Below are 15804 nucleotides of genomic sequence, written 5' to 3'. Positions count from 1 at the left end.
GCAGGGTGTCAGCTGAACGGTCCAGTCGCGGCCTTCGGGGGGCGGTATCATTCACCCTGGACATAGTTCCGCCCCTCTGCACAGATATCCCAGAAGACACTGCAAGGAACGAACAAGAAGCATCATCATTGTGCGCTTCCATTCAGCAACGGTTCAAGATCTCTGCTTGCTGTCAGGATATGGCGACATTTCTGTTCCATCAGAGGCGGGCACTTCTCACAGCTGAGGGTCTGTCACAATCCAGGGCAGGAAGGAGACCGATACATTGTAGCGCACATACCCAGACCGGGCGGAGAGTCCAGACACGGGGGCAGGGGCCTCTCCGTCACCGTCTGGTTAGGGTCCATCTTGGCGCTGGCGGTGAAGGTCTCGGCGGCGGAGGTGGTGGCGGCGGAGCTGTGGACCGTCCCGTTGGGCCGGGTGAAGTTGTAGTACGGCGGGAGCCGCGAGGAGTTCCTGATGTTGAAGCGATTGAAGAAGTCCAAGCGCTGAGCGTAAACGTCAAAGTAGAGGATCATGATGATGACGAAGTGCACGAGGCACAGCAGCAGCACCGCCTTACACACCCGCTCTAGCGTGACGCCCAGCAGCAGTCTGGTCATCTTCTGTGGTGGGCAGGGGCAGACCGGACACCATGTGCCCCCCAGGGGTGCCAACCCAGCACTGTCCGCAGGTGGTGCAAGTCCTGCAAAGGGGAACACAAAGACATCCCATGTTATACCGGGTGTACGGATATCACTACATAAAGGAGATCCCCGGGTTATACCCCCATGGTCTATATCACTACATAAAGGAGATGCCCGGGTTATACCAGCATGCTCCATATCACAATATACAGGAGATGCCTAGGTTATACCACCATGGTCTATATCACTACATACAGGAGATGCCCAGGTTATACCAGGTGTACGGATATAACTACATAAAGGAGATGCCCGGGTTATACCAGCATGCTCCATATCACAATATACAGGAGATGCCCAGGTTATACCACCATGGTCTATATCACTACATACAGGAGATGCCCAGGTTATACCAGGTGTACGGATATAACTACATAAAGGAGATGCCCGAGTTATACCACCATGGTCTATATCACTACATAAAGGAGATGCCCGGGTTATACCAGCATGCTCCATATCACAATATACAGGAGATGCCCAGGTTATATTAGCAGGCTCCATATCACAATATACAGGAGATACCCAGGTTATACCACCATGGTCTATATCACTACATACAGGAGATACCCGGGTTATACTAGCAGGCTCCATATCACAATATACAGGAGATACCCAGGTTATACCAGCAGGCTCCATCCATATTTCTATATACAGGAGATGCCGTGGTTATATCAGCATGCTCTATCCATATCACTAGTACAGGAGATGCTTGGGTTATACCAGCATGCTCCATCCATATCACTATATACAGGAGATGCCTGGGTTATACCAGGAGCCTGCATATCACTATAAAACGGAGATGCCCAGATTATACCAGCATGCACCATCCATATCACTATATACCGGAGATGCCTGGGTTATACCAGGAGTCTCCTTATCACTATATATAGGAGATGCCCAGGTTATACCAGAATGGGCCATATCACTATATAAGAGAGATGCCCACGGTATGCCATCTCTACATATATAATTATTATACAGGAGATACCCAGGTTATACCAGCAGGATCCATCCATATCTCTATATACAGGAGATGCCCGGGTTATACCAGCAGGCTCCATCCATATCTCTATATACAGGAGATGCCCGGGTTATACCAGCAGGCTCCATATCACTATATACAGGAGATACCCAGGTTATACCAGCAGGGCCCATACATATCACTATATACAGGGGATGCCCAGGTTATACCAGCATGCTCCATCCATATCTCTATATACAGGAGATGCCTGGGTTATACCAGCTGTACATATACAATTATATACAGGAGATACCGATGTTATACTGGCATGCGCCATCCATATCACAATATACAGGAGACGCCCGGGTCATACCAGCTTGGTCCATATCACTATATACGAGAGATGCCCACGGTATGCCATCTCTACATATATAATTATTATACAGGAGATACGCAGGTTATACCAGCAGGCTCCATCCATATCTCTATATACAGGAGATGCCCGGGTTATACCAGCAGGCTCCATATCACTATATAAAGGAGATACCCAGGTTATACCAGCAGGCTCTATCCATATCACTATATACAGGAGATGCCCAGGTTATACCAGCATGCTCCATCCATATCTCTATATACAGGAGATGCCTGGGTTATACCAGCAGGCTCCATATCACTATATACAGGAGATACCCAGGTTATACCAGCAGGCTCCATCCACATCACTATATACAGAAAATGCCCTGGTTATACCAGTATGCTCCATCCATATCTCTATATACAGGAGATGCCTGGGTTATACCAGCAGGGCCCATCCATATCACTATATACAGGGGATGCCCAGGTTATACCAGCAGGCTCCAAATCACTATATACAGGAGATACACAGGTTATACCAGCAGGGCCCATCCATATCACTATATACAGGGGATGCCCAGGTTATACCAGCATGCTCCATCCATATCTCTATATACAGGAGATGCCTGGGTTATACCAGCTGTACATATATAATTATATACAGGAGATTCCGAGGTTATACTGGCATGCACCATCCATATCATAATATACAGGAGACGCCCGGGTCATACCAGCATGGTCCATATCACTATATACGGGAGATGCCCACGGTATACCATCTGTACATAAATAATTATTATACAGGAGATGCCCAGGTTATACCAGCAGGCTCCATCCATATCTCTATATACAGGAGATGCCCGGGTTATACCAGCAGGCTCCATATCACTATATACAGGAGATACCCAGGTTATACCAGCAGGCCCCATCCATATCACTATATACAGGAGATGCCCAGGTTATACCAGCATGCTCCATCCATATCTCTATATACAGGAGATGCCTGGGTTATACCAGCAGGCTCTATATCACTATATACAGGATACCCAGGTTATACCAGCAGGCCCCATCCATATCACTATATGCAGGAGATGCCCAGGTTATACCAGCAGGCTCCATATCACTATATACAGGAGATGCCCAGGTTATACCAGCAGGCTCCATCCATATCACTATATGCAGGAGATGCCCAGATTATACCAGCAGGCTCCATATCACTATATACAGGAGATGCCCAGGTTATACCAGCAGGCTCCATATCACTATATACAGGAGATGCCCAGGTTATACCAGCAGGCTCCATATCACTAAATACAGGAGATGCCCGGGTTATACCAGCAGGCTCCATATCACTATATACAGGAGACGCCTGGGTTATACCAGCAGGCTCCATCCATATCACTATATGCAGGAAATGCCCAGGTTATACCAGCAGGCTCCATATCACTATATACAGGAGATGCCCAGGTTATACCAGCAGGCCCTATCCATATCACTATATGCAGGAGATGCCCAGGTTATACCAGCAGGCTCCATATCACTATATACAGGAGATGCCCAGGTTATACCAGCAGGCTCCATATCACTAAATACAGGAGATGCCCAGGTTATACCAGCAGGCTCCATATCACTAAATACAGGAGATGCCCGGGTTATACCAGCAGGCTCCATATCACTAAATACAGGAGACGCCCGGGTTATACCAGCAGGCTCCATATCACTATATACAGGAGACGCCTGGGTTATACCAGCAGGCTCCATATCACTATATACAGGAGACGCCTGGGTTATACCAGCAGGCTCCATATCACTATATACAGGAGATGCCCAGGTTATACCAGCAGGCCCCATCCATATCACTATATGCCGGAGATGCCCAGGTTATACCAGCAGGCTCCATATCACTATATACAGGAGATGCCCAGGTTATACCAGCAGGCTCCATATCACTATATACAGGAGATGCCCGGGTTATACCAGCTGTACATATATAATTATATACAGGAGATACCGAGGTTATACTGGCATGCGCCATCCATATCACAATATACAGGATATGCCCAGGTTATACCAGCAGGCTCCATCCATATCACAATATACAGGAGACGCCCGGGTCATACCAGCATACTCTGTATAATAATAATAATCTGTATTTGTATAGCGCCACCATATTCCGCAGCGCTTACATAGACAGGGGGATACAGAAAGACAAAAGTACAAACATTACAGAACCGCGGTTACATAGTAATCAGCTGATGGAGACAATAGGGGTGCGGGGCCTGCTCCAACCAGCTTACATACTACAAGTAATGGGGTGATACAGAAGGTAAAGGGGCTGGAGATGTGCACGGTATGGGGGGTGGAGATGTGCACGGTATGGGGGGGTGGAGATGTGCACCGTATGGCGGGGTGGAGATGTGCCCGGTATGGCGGGGGGGGGGGGGGGGGGGGGGGGAGAGGGGGGGAGATGGGCGCGGTACGGCGGGCGGGAGATGGGCGCGGTACGGCGGGAGATGGGCGCGGTACGGCGGGCGGGAGATGGGCGCGGTACGGCGGGGGGGAGATGGGCGCGCGGTACGGCGGGGCGGAGATGGGCGCGCGGTACGGCGGGGCGGAGATGGGCGCGCGGTACGGCGGGGCGGAGATGGGCGCGCGGTACGGCGGGGCGGAGATGGGCGCGCGGTACGGCGGGGCGGAGATGCGCACGGTACGGCGGGGTTTAGATGCGCACGGTACGGCGGGGTGGAGATGCGCACGGTACGGCGGGGTGGAGATGCGCCCGGTACGGCGGGGTGGAGATGCGCCCGGTACGGCGGGGTGGAGATGCGCCCGGTACGGCGGGGTGGAGATGCGCCCGGAGGGTGAGGCATGCTATACACAAACAATGGTCAGACTTTCAGCCGTGTGACGACAGAATTGGTGTGACTGCAGGGGGCGGTTGATGGCAGCTAGCAGGGATTGCAGTCAGTAGGTCAGGGAGCATGTTATCCGGGTAGTACAGAGGGGATTGTTAAGGGAATGCGGTATGCCTCCCTGAAGTAGTGCATTTTTAGAGCACGCCTGAAGTTCTGCGAGTCCTGGATTGCCCGGGTAGCCTTTGGTAGTGCCTTCCAGAGGACCGGTGCTGCTCTGGAGAACTCTTGGAGGCGGGAATGAGAAGTTTGAATTAGAGGGGTGCACAGTCTAGTTTCGTTAGCAGAGCGGAGAGCCCGGGCTGGGTGATGGATTGAGATGAGGGAGGCAATGTAGGGCGGTGCTGTGGATGAGGGATACAATGTAGGGCGGTGCTGTGGATGAGGGATACAATGTAGGGCGGTGCTGTGGATGAGGGATACAATGTAGGGCGGTGCTGTGGATGAGGGATACAATGTAGGGCGGTGCTGTGGATGAGGGATACAATGTAGGGCGGTGCTGTGGATGAGGGATACAATGTAGGGCGGTGCTGTGGATGAGGGATACAATGTAGGGCGGTGCTGTGGATGAGGGATACAATGTAGGGCGGTGCTGTGGATGAGGGATACAATGTAGGGCGGTGCTGTGGATGAGGGATACAATGTAGGGCGGCTCTGTGGATGAGGGATACAATGTAGGGCGTCGCGGTGCTGTGGATGAGGGATACAATGTAGGGCGGCGCGGTGCTGTGGATGAGGGATACAATGTAGGGCGGCGCGGTGCTGTGGATGAAGGATACAATGTAGGGCGGTGCTGTGGATGAGGGATACAATGTAGGGCGGGGCGGTGCTGTGGATGAGGGATACAATGTAGGGCGGCGCGGTGCTGTGGATGAGGGATACAATGTAGGGCGGCGCGGTGCTGTGGATGAGGGATACAATGTAGGGCGGCGCGGTGCTGTGGATGAGGGATACAATGTAGGGCGGCGCTGTGCTGTGGATGAGGGATACAATGTAGGGCGGCGCAGTGCTGTGGATGAGGGATACAATGTAGGGAGGCTCTGTGGATGAGGGATACAATGTAGGGCGGCTCTGTGGATGAGGGATACAATGTAGGGCGGTGCTGTGGATGAGGGATACAATGTAGGGCAGTGCGGTGCTGTGGATGAGGGATACAATGTAGGGCGGTGCGGTGCTGTGGATGAGGGATACAATGTAGGGCGGTGCTGTGGATGAGGGATACAATGTAGGGTGGTGCGGTGGGTGAGGGATACGATGTAGGGCGGCGCTGTGCTGTGGATGAGGGATACAATGTAGGGCGGCGCTGTGGATAAGGGATACAGTGTAGGGCGGCGCAGTGCTGTGTATGAGGGATACAATGTAGGGCGGCGTGGTGCTGTGGGTGAGGGATACAATGTAGGGCGGCGTGGTGCTGTGGGTGAGGGATACAATGTAGGGCGGCACAGTGCTGTGGATGAGGGATACAATGTAGGGCGGCACAGTGCTGTGGATGAGGGATACAATGTAGGGCGGTGCTGTGGATGAGGGATACAATGTAGGGCGGTGCTGTGGATGAGGGATACAATGTAGGGCGGTTCTGTGGATGAAGGAAACAATGTAGGGCGGTGCGGTGCTGTGGATGAGGGATAAAATGTAGGGTGGCGCGGTGCTGTGGATGAGGGATACAATGTAGGGCGTGCTGTGGATGAGAGATACAATGTAGGGCGGTACTGTGGATGAGGGATACAATGTAGGGCGGTGCTGTGGGTGCGGGATACAATGTAGGGCGGTGCTGTGGGTGAGGGATACAATGTAGGGCGGTGCTGTGGGTGAGGGATACAATGTAGGGCGGCGCTGTGGGTGAGGGATACAATGTAGGGCGGCGCTGTGGGTGAGGGATACAATGTAGCACCGTGCTGTGGATGAGGGATACAATGTAGGGCGGTTCTGTGGATGAAGGATACAATGTAGGGCGGTGCGGTGGATGAGGGATAAAATGTAGGGTGGCGCGGTGCTGTGGATGAGGGATACAATGTAGGGCGGTGCTGTGGATGAGGGATACAATGTAGGGCGGCGTGGTGCTGTGGATGAGGGATACAATGTAGGGCGGTGCTGTGGATGAGGGATACAATGTAGGGCGGTGCTGTGGATGAGGGATACAATGTAGGGCGGCGTGGTGCTGTGGATGAGGGATACAATGTAGGGCGGTGCTGTGGATGAGGGATACAATGTAGGGCGGTGCTGTGGATGAGGGATACAATGTAGGGCGGTGCTGTGGCTGAAGGATACAATGTAGGGCAGTGCTGTGGATGAGGGATACAATGTAGGGCGGTGCTGTGGATGAGGGATACAATGTAGGGCGGTGCTGTGGATGAGGGATACAATGTAGGGCGGTGCTGTGGATGAGGGATACAATGTAGGGCGGTGCTGTGGATGAGGCATACAATATAGGGTGGAAACACCAGCAGGTCAGTTTTAGAGAGGTTCAGTTTAGGTAGAGAGCGGACATGGTGTTAGAGACAGCGGACAGACAGTCGGTGATGTTTTGGAGTTAAGGTGCAGAGATGTCACTATAGACAGGAGATGCCCGGTTTATACCAGCAGGCTCCATAAACAATATACAGGAGATGCCTGGGTTATACCAGCATGGTGCATATCACTATATACGGGAGATGCCCACAGCATACCAGCTGCACAAATATAATTATTATACAGAAGATACCCAGGTTATAGCAGCAGGCTCCTTCCATTATAGTCCCAGTGTTTCTGGTGGCGCATCACACTCACAGCAGCTTGATTACCACAAAACACACACACAGCTTGGCTCCTCCCACAGCAGTGACATCACCACAGGTCCTTCAGCCCTCCGGATCTCTGTAGTGGTGGTAGGTCGGTGTCTTCTCTCGGGACCGCTGAGTTGTGTCTGACGTAATAGCGGTTTAGTTCTATTCTCATTGTGGTTTTTTTTGTCCTCCCCTTCAGAGAGCCCGTATTCTGTCCATCAGACTCTGTGTTTTATATATGTTGTAGGATCTTCGATGGCATTACCAGGGGGCGGAGCAATGACATCAGCAGGTGCGGAGCATGAGAAGCACTCACTCACATACATATAGATAAGTGGTCGTTAGCAGTTTGATTAATAATATATGCAGAAACCCTCACTGACTGACTCACTGATCGCTAATTCATTAACTTCCCGATGTCGTTCAAACATTAAATTTGGCAAGAGCATTCTATAGGTCCGGAGTAGGAAAAGTAACGGGGTCACAACTTGACAATTCAATGCTAAGTGCGAAAATCCACTATACATGAGAGAGTTCTTTTCTCAGCAGCCATGAAGCCGGAAATTATATGTATACTGAGAAGAACCTACCTCACCTCTATGTGTATATACTGAGGAGAATCTGCCTCACCTCTATGTGTATATACTGAGGAGAATCTACCTCACCTCTATGTGTATATACTGAGGAGAATCTACCTCACCCCTATGTGTATATACTGAGGGGTATCTACCTCGCCTCTATGTGTATATACTGAGGAGCATCTACCTCCCCTCTATGTGTATATACTGAGCAGAATCTACCTCACCTCTGTGTGTATATACTGAGGAGAATCTACCTACCCTCTATGTGTATATACTGAGGAGAATCTACCTACCCTCTATGTGTATATACTGAGGAGAATCTACCTCACCTCTATGTGTATATACTGAGGAGAATCTACCTCACCTCTATGTGTATACACTGAGGAGAATCTACCTCACCTCTATGTGTATATACTGAGGAGAATCTACCTCCCCTCTATGTTTATATACTGAGCAGAATCTACCTCACCTCTATGTGTATATACTATGGAGAATCTACCTCCCCTCTATGTGTATATACTGAGGAGAATCTACCTCACCGCTATGTGTATATACTGAGGAGAATCTACCTCACCTCTATGTGTATATACTGAGCAGAATCTACCTCACCTCTGTGTGTATATACTGAGGAGAATCTACCTACCCTCTATGTGTATATACTGAGGAGAATCTACCTACCCTCTATGTGTATATACTGAGGAGATTCTACCTCACCTCTGTGTGTATATACTGAGGAGAATCTACCTCACCTCTATGTGTATATACTGAGGAGAATCTACCTCACCTCTATGTGTGTATACTGAGGAGAATCTACCTCCCCTCTATGTGCATATACTGAGGAGAACCTACCGAACCGCTATGTGTATATACTGAGGGGTATCTACCTACCCTCTATGTGTATATACTGAGGAGAATCTACCTCCCTCTATGTGTATATACTGAGGAGAATCTACCTCACCTCTGTGTGTATATACTGAGGAGAATTTACCTCACCTCTATGTGTATATACTGAGGAGAATCTACCTCCCCTCTATGTGTATACACTGAGGAGAATCTACCTCCCCTCTCTGTGTATATACAGAGGAGAATCTACCTCACCTCTGTGTGTATATACTGAAGAGAATCTACCTCACCTCTGTGTGTGTATATACTGAGGAGAATCTACCTACCCTCTATGTGTATATACTGAGGAGAATCTACCTCACCTTTATGTGTATATACTGAGGAGAATCTACCTCCCCTCTCTGTGTATATACAGAGGAGAATCTACCTCCCCTCTCTGTGTATATACAGAGGAGAATCTACCTACCCTCTATGTGTATATACTGAGGAGAATCTACCTCCCGGCTCTGTGTGTATATACTGAGGAGAATCTACCTCACCTTTATGTGTATATACTGAGGAGAATCTACCTCACCTCTGTGTGTGTATATACTGAGGAGAATCTACCTACCCTCTATGTGTATATACTGAGGAGAATCTACCTCACCTTTATGTGTATATACTGAGGAGAATCTACCTCCCCTCTCTGTGTATATACAGAGGAGAATCTACCTCCCCTCTCTGTGTATATACAGAGGAGAATCTACCTACCCTCTATGTGTATATACTGAGGAGAATCTACCTCCCCGCTCTGTGTGTATATACTGAGGAGAATCTACCTCCCCTCTATGTGTATATACTGAGGAGAATCTGCCTCACCTCTATGTGTATATACTGAGGAGAATCTACCTCACCCCTATGTGTATATACTGAGGGGTATCTACCTCGCCTCTATGTGTATATACTGAGGAGCATCTACCTCCCCTCTATGTGTATATACTGAGGAGCATCTACCTCCCCTCTATGTGTATATACTGAGCAGAATCTACCTCCCCTCTATGTGTATATACTGAGGAGAATCTACCTACCCTCTATGTGTATATACTGAGGAGAATCTACCTACCCTCTATGTGTATATACTGAGGAGAATCTACCTACCCTCTATGTGTATATACTGAGGAGAATCTACCTACCCTCTATGTGTATATACTGAGGAGAATCTACCTACCCTCTATGTGTATATACTGAGGAGATTCTACCTCACCTCTGTGTGTATATACTGAGGAGAATTTACCTCACCTCTATGTGTATATACTGAGGAGAATCTACCTCCCCTCTATGTGTATACACTGAGGAGAATCTACCTCCCCTCTCTGTGTATATACAGAGGAGAATCTACCTCACCTCTGTGTGTATATACTGAAGAGAATCTACCTCACCTCTGTGTGTGTATATACTGAGGAGAATCTACCTACCCTCTATGTGTATATACTGAGGAGAATCTACCTCACCTTTATGTGTATATACTGAGGAGAATCTACCTCCCCTCTCTGTGTATATACAGAGGAGAATCTACCTCCCCTCTCTGTGTATATACAGAGGAAAATCTACCTACCCTCTATGTGTATATACTGAGGAGAATCTACCTCCCCGCTCTGTGTGTATATACTGAGGAGAATCTACCTCACCTTTATGTGTATATACTGAGGAGAATCTACCTCACCACTATGTGTATATACTGAGGAGAATCTACCTCACCTCTGTGTGTATATACTGAGGAGAATCTACCTCACCTCTATGTGTATATACTAAAGAGAATCTACCTCACCTCCGTGTGTATATACTGAGGAGAATCTACCTCACCTCTGTGTGTATATACTGAGGAGAATCTACCTCACCTCTATGTGTATATACTGAGGAGAATCTACCTCACCTCTATGTGTATATACTGAGGAGAATCTACCTCACCTCTGTGTGTATATACTGAGGAGAATCTACCTCCCCTCTATGTGTATATACTGAGGAGAATCTACCTCCCCTCTATGTGTATATACTGAGCAGAATCTACCTCCCCTCTATGTGTATATACTGAGGAGAATCTACCTCCCCTCTATCTGTATATATACTGAGCAGAATCTACCTCACCTCTATGTGTATATACTGAGGAGAATCTACCTCCCCTCTCTGTGTATATACTGAGGAGAATCTACCTCACCTCTATGTGTATATACTAAAGAGAATCTACCTCACCTCCGTGTGTATATACTGAGGAGAATCTACCTCACCTCTGTGTGTATATACTGAGGAGAATCTACCTCACCTCTATGTGTATATACTGAGGAGAATCTACCTCACCTCTATGTGTATATACTGAGGAGAATCTACCTCACCTCTGTGTGTATATACTGAGGAGAATCTACCTCCCCTCTATGTGTATATACTGAGCAGAATCTACCTCCCCTCTATGTGTATATACTGAGGAGAATCTACCTCCCCTCTATCTGTATATATACTGAGCAGAATCTACCTCACCTCTATGTGTATATACTGAGGAGAATCTACCTCAACTCTATGTGTATATACTGAGGAGAATCTACCTAACCTCTATGTGTATATACTGAGGAGAATCTACCTCACCTGTATGTGTATATACTGAGGAGAATCTACCTCCCCTCTGTGTGTATATACTGAAGAGAATCTACCTCCCCTCTATGTGTATATACTGAGGAGAATCTACCTCACCTGTATGTGTATATACTGAGGAGAATCTACCTCACCTCTGTGTGTATATACTGAAGAGAATCTACCTCCCCTCTATGTGTATATACTGAGGAGAATCTACCTCACCTCTATGTATATACTGAAGAGAATCTACCTTCCCTCTATGTGTATATACTGAGGAGAATCTACCTCACCTCTATGTATATACTGAGGAGAATCTACCTCTCCTCTATGTGTATATACTAAGGAGAATCTACCTCTCCTCTATGTGTATATACTGAGGAGAATCTACCTCCCCTCTATGTGTATATACTGAGGAGAATCTACCTCCCCTCTATGTGTATATACTGAGGAGAATCTACCTCCCCTCTATGTTTATATACTGAGGAGAATCTACCTCTCCTCTATGTGTATATACTGAGGAGAATCTACCTCTCCTCTATGTGTATATACTGAGGAGAATCTACCTCTCCTCTATGTGTATATACTGAGGAGAATCTACCTCTCCTCTATGTGTATATACTGAGGAGAATCTACCTCTCCTCTATGTGTATATACTGAGGAGAATCTACCTCTCCTCTATGTGTATATACTGAGGAGAATCTACCTCTCCTCTATGTGTATATACTGAGGAGAATCTACCTCTCCTCTATGTGTATATACTGAGGAGAATCTACCTCCCCTCTATGTGTATATACTGAGGAGAATCTACCTCACCTCTATGTGTATATACTGAGGAGAATCTACCTCCCCTCTATGTGTATATACTGAGGAGAATCTACCTCACCTCTATCTATATACTGAGGAGAATCTACATCTCCTCTATGTGTATATACTGAGGAGAATCTACCTCCCCTCTATGTTTATATACTGAGGAGAATCTACCTCTCCTCTATGTGTATATACTGAGGAGAATCTACCTCTCCTCTATGTGTATATACTGAGGAGAATCTACCTCTCCTCTATGTGTATATACTAAGGAGAATCTACCTCCCTCTATGTGTATATACTGAAGAGAATCTACCTCACCTCTATGTGTATATACTGAGGAGAATCTACCTCCCCTCTGTGTGTATATACTGAGGAGAATCTACCTCAGCTCTGTGTGTATATACTGAGGAGAATCTACCTCAGCTCTGTGTGTATATACTGAGGAGAATCTACCTCACCTCTATGTGTATATACTGAGAGGAATCTACCTCAACTCTATGTGTATATACTGAGGAGAATCTACCTCACCTCTATGTGTATATACTGAGGAGAATCTACCTCCCCTCTGTGTGTATATACTGAGAGGAATCTACCTCACCTCTATGTGTATATACTGAGGAGAATCTACCTCAGCTCTGTGTGTATATACTGAGGAGAATCTACCTCACCTCTATGTGTATATACTGAGGAGAATCTACCTCAGCTCTGTGTGTATATACTGAGGAGAATCTACCTCACCTCTATGTGTATATACTGAGGAGAATCTACCTCCCCTCTGTGTGTATATACTGAGAGGAATCTACCTCACCTCTATGTGTATATACTGAGGAGAATCTACCTCACCACTACGTGTATATACTGAGGAGAATCTACCTCACCTGTACGTGTATATACTGAGGAGAATCTACCTCCCCTCTGTGTGTATATACTGAGAGGAATCTACCTCACCTCTATGTGTATATACTGAGAGGAATCTACCTCACCTCTATGTGTATATACTGAGAGGAATCTACCTCACCTCTGTGTGTATATACTGAGGAGAATCTACCTCAGCTCTGTGTGTATATGCTGAGGAGAATCTACCTCACCTCTTTGTGTATATACTGAGGAGAATCTACCTCAGCTCTATGTGTATATACTGAGGAGAATCTACCTCCCCTCTGTGTGTATATACTGAGAGGAATCTACCTCACCTCTATGTGTATATACTGAGGAGAATCTACCTCCCCTCTGTGTGTATATACTGAGAGGAATCTACCTCACCTCTATGTGTATATACTGAGGAGAATCTACCTCCCCTCTATGTGTATATACTGAGGAGAATCTACCTCCCCTCTATGTGTATATGCTGAGGAGAATCTACCTCCCCTCTATGTGTATATACTGAGGAGAATCTACCTCCCCTCTATGTGTATATACTGAGGAGAATCCACCTCACCTCTGTGTGTGTATATACTGAGGAGAATCTACCTCACCACTATGTGTATATACTGAGGAGAATCTACCTCACCTCTATGTGTATATACTGAGGAGCATCTACCTCACCTCTATGTGTATATACTGAGGAGAATCTACCTCCCCTCTATGTGTATATACTGAGGAGCATCTACCTCACCTCTATGTGTATATACTAAGGAGAATCTACCTCCCCTCTTTGTGTATATACTGTGGAGAATCTACCTCCCCTCTGTGTGTATATACTGAGGAGCATCTACCTCACCTCTATGTGTATATACTAAGGAGAATCTACCTCCCCTCTTTGTGTATATACTGTGGAGAATCTACCTCCCCTCTCTGTGTATATACTGAGGAGAATCTACCTCCCCTCTATGTGTATATACTGAGGAGAATCTACCTCCCCTCTATGTGTATATACTGAGGAGAATCTACCTCCCCTCTATATATACTAGCAGAATCTACCTCCCCTCTATGTGTATATACTGAGGAGAATCTACCTCACCACTATGTGTATATACTGAGGAGAATCTACCTCACCTTTATGTGCCATACTGTGCTAACATAGTGCCCAACAATGCCCAGAGCGCCATACTGTGCTAACATAGTGCCCAACAGTGCCCAGAGCGCCATACTGTGCTAACATAGTGCCCAACAGTGCCCAGAGCGCCATACTGTGCTAACATAGTGCCCAACAGTGCCCAGAGCGCCATACTGTGCTAACATAGTGCCCAACAGTGCCCAGAGCGCCATACTGTGCTAACATAGTGCCCAACAGTGCCCAGAGCGCCATACTGTGCTAACATAGTGCCCAAAGCGCCATACTGTGCTAACATAGTGCCCAACAGTGCCCAGAGCGCCGTACTGTGCTAACATAGTGCCCAACAGTGCCCAGAGCGCCATACTGTACTAACATAGTGCCCAACAGTGCCCAGAGCGCCATATTGTGCTAACATAGTGCCCAACAGTGCCCAGAGTGCCATACTGTTCTAACAGTGCCCAGAGCGCCATACTGTGCTATCATAGTGCCCAACAGTGCCCAGAGCGCCATACTGTGCTAACATAGTGCCCAACAGTGCCCAGAGTGCCATGCTGTGCTAACATAGTGCCCAACAGTGCCCAGAGCGCCATCCTGTGCTAACATAGTGCCCAGAGCACCATACTGTGCTAACATAGTGCCCAGAGCACCATACCGTGCTAACATAGCGCCCAACAATGCCCAGAGCACCATACTGTGCTAACATAGTGCCCCACAGTGCCCAGAGCGCCATACTGTGCTAACATAGCGCCCAACAATGCCCAGAGCACCATACTGTGCTAACATAGTGCCCAGCAATGCCCAGAGCGCCATACTGTGCTAACAGGGCCCAACAATGCCCAGAGCACCATACTGTGCTACCATGGTGCCCAACAGTGCCCAGAGCGCCACACTGTGCTAACAGTGCCCAACAATGCCCAGAGCGCTATACTGTGCTAACATAGTGCCCAACAGTGCCCAGAGCACCATACTGTGCGAACATAGTGCCCAACAGTGCCCAGAGCGCCATACTGTGCTAACATAGTGCCCAGCAGTGCCCAGAGCGCCTTTCTGTACTAACAGAGTGCCCAGAGCACCATACTCTACTAACATAGTGCCAAACAGTGCCCAGAGTGCCATACTGTACTAACAGAGTGCCCAGAGCCAAGAGTGTCTTGCTGTACTAACAGTGCCCAACAGCGCCCAGAGCACCATACTGTGCTAACATAGTGCCCAACAGTGCGCCAGAGTGCCATATTGTACTAACATAGTGCCCAACAATGCCCAGAGCGCCATACTGTGCTAACATAGTGCCCAACAGTGCC

General features: G+C 47.9%; 1 protein-coding gene across 1 annotated transcript in view; it reads right to left on the bottom strand.

Annotated features, from left to right (window-relative positions):
* Positions 1 to 15804, bottom strand: part of B4GALT2 (beta-1,4-galactosyltransferase 2) — a 45834-nt gene that overhangs the window by 16829 nt on the left and 13201 nt on the right. Inside the window, exon 2 of the mRNA XM_066588950.1 lies at positions 281 to 685. Within this exon, the coding sequence (XP_066445047.1) occupies positions 281 to 602 (322 nt within the window). The 5' untranslated portion in view covers positions 603 to 685. The remainder of the gene's footprint in view (positions 1 to 280; positions 686 to 15804) is intronic.

This window comes from Eleutherodactylus coqui, unplaced genomic scaffold (genome assembly GCF_035609145.1).
Source record: "Eleutherodactylus coqui strain aEleCoq1 unplaced genomic scaffold, aEleCoq1.hap1 HAP1_SCAFFOLD_211, whole genome shotgun sequence".
Taxonomy (NCBI): domain Eukaryota; kingdom Metazoa; phylum Chordata; class Amphibia; order Anura; family Eleutherodactylidae; genus Eleutherodactylus; species Eleutherodactylus coqui.
The sequence above is the reverse complement of the archived record's forward strand: the minus strand, read 5'-3'. Positions and strand labels throughout refer to the sequence as shown.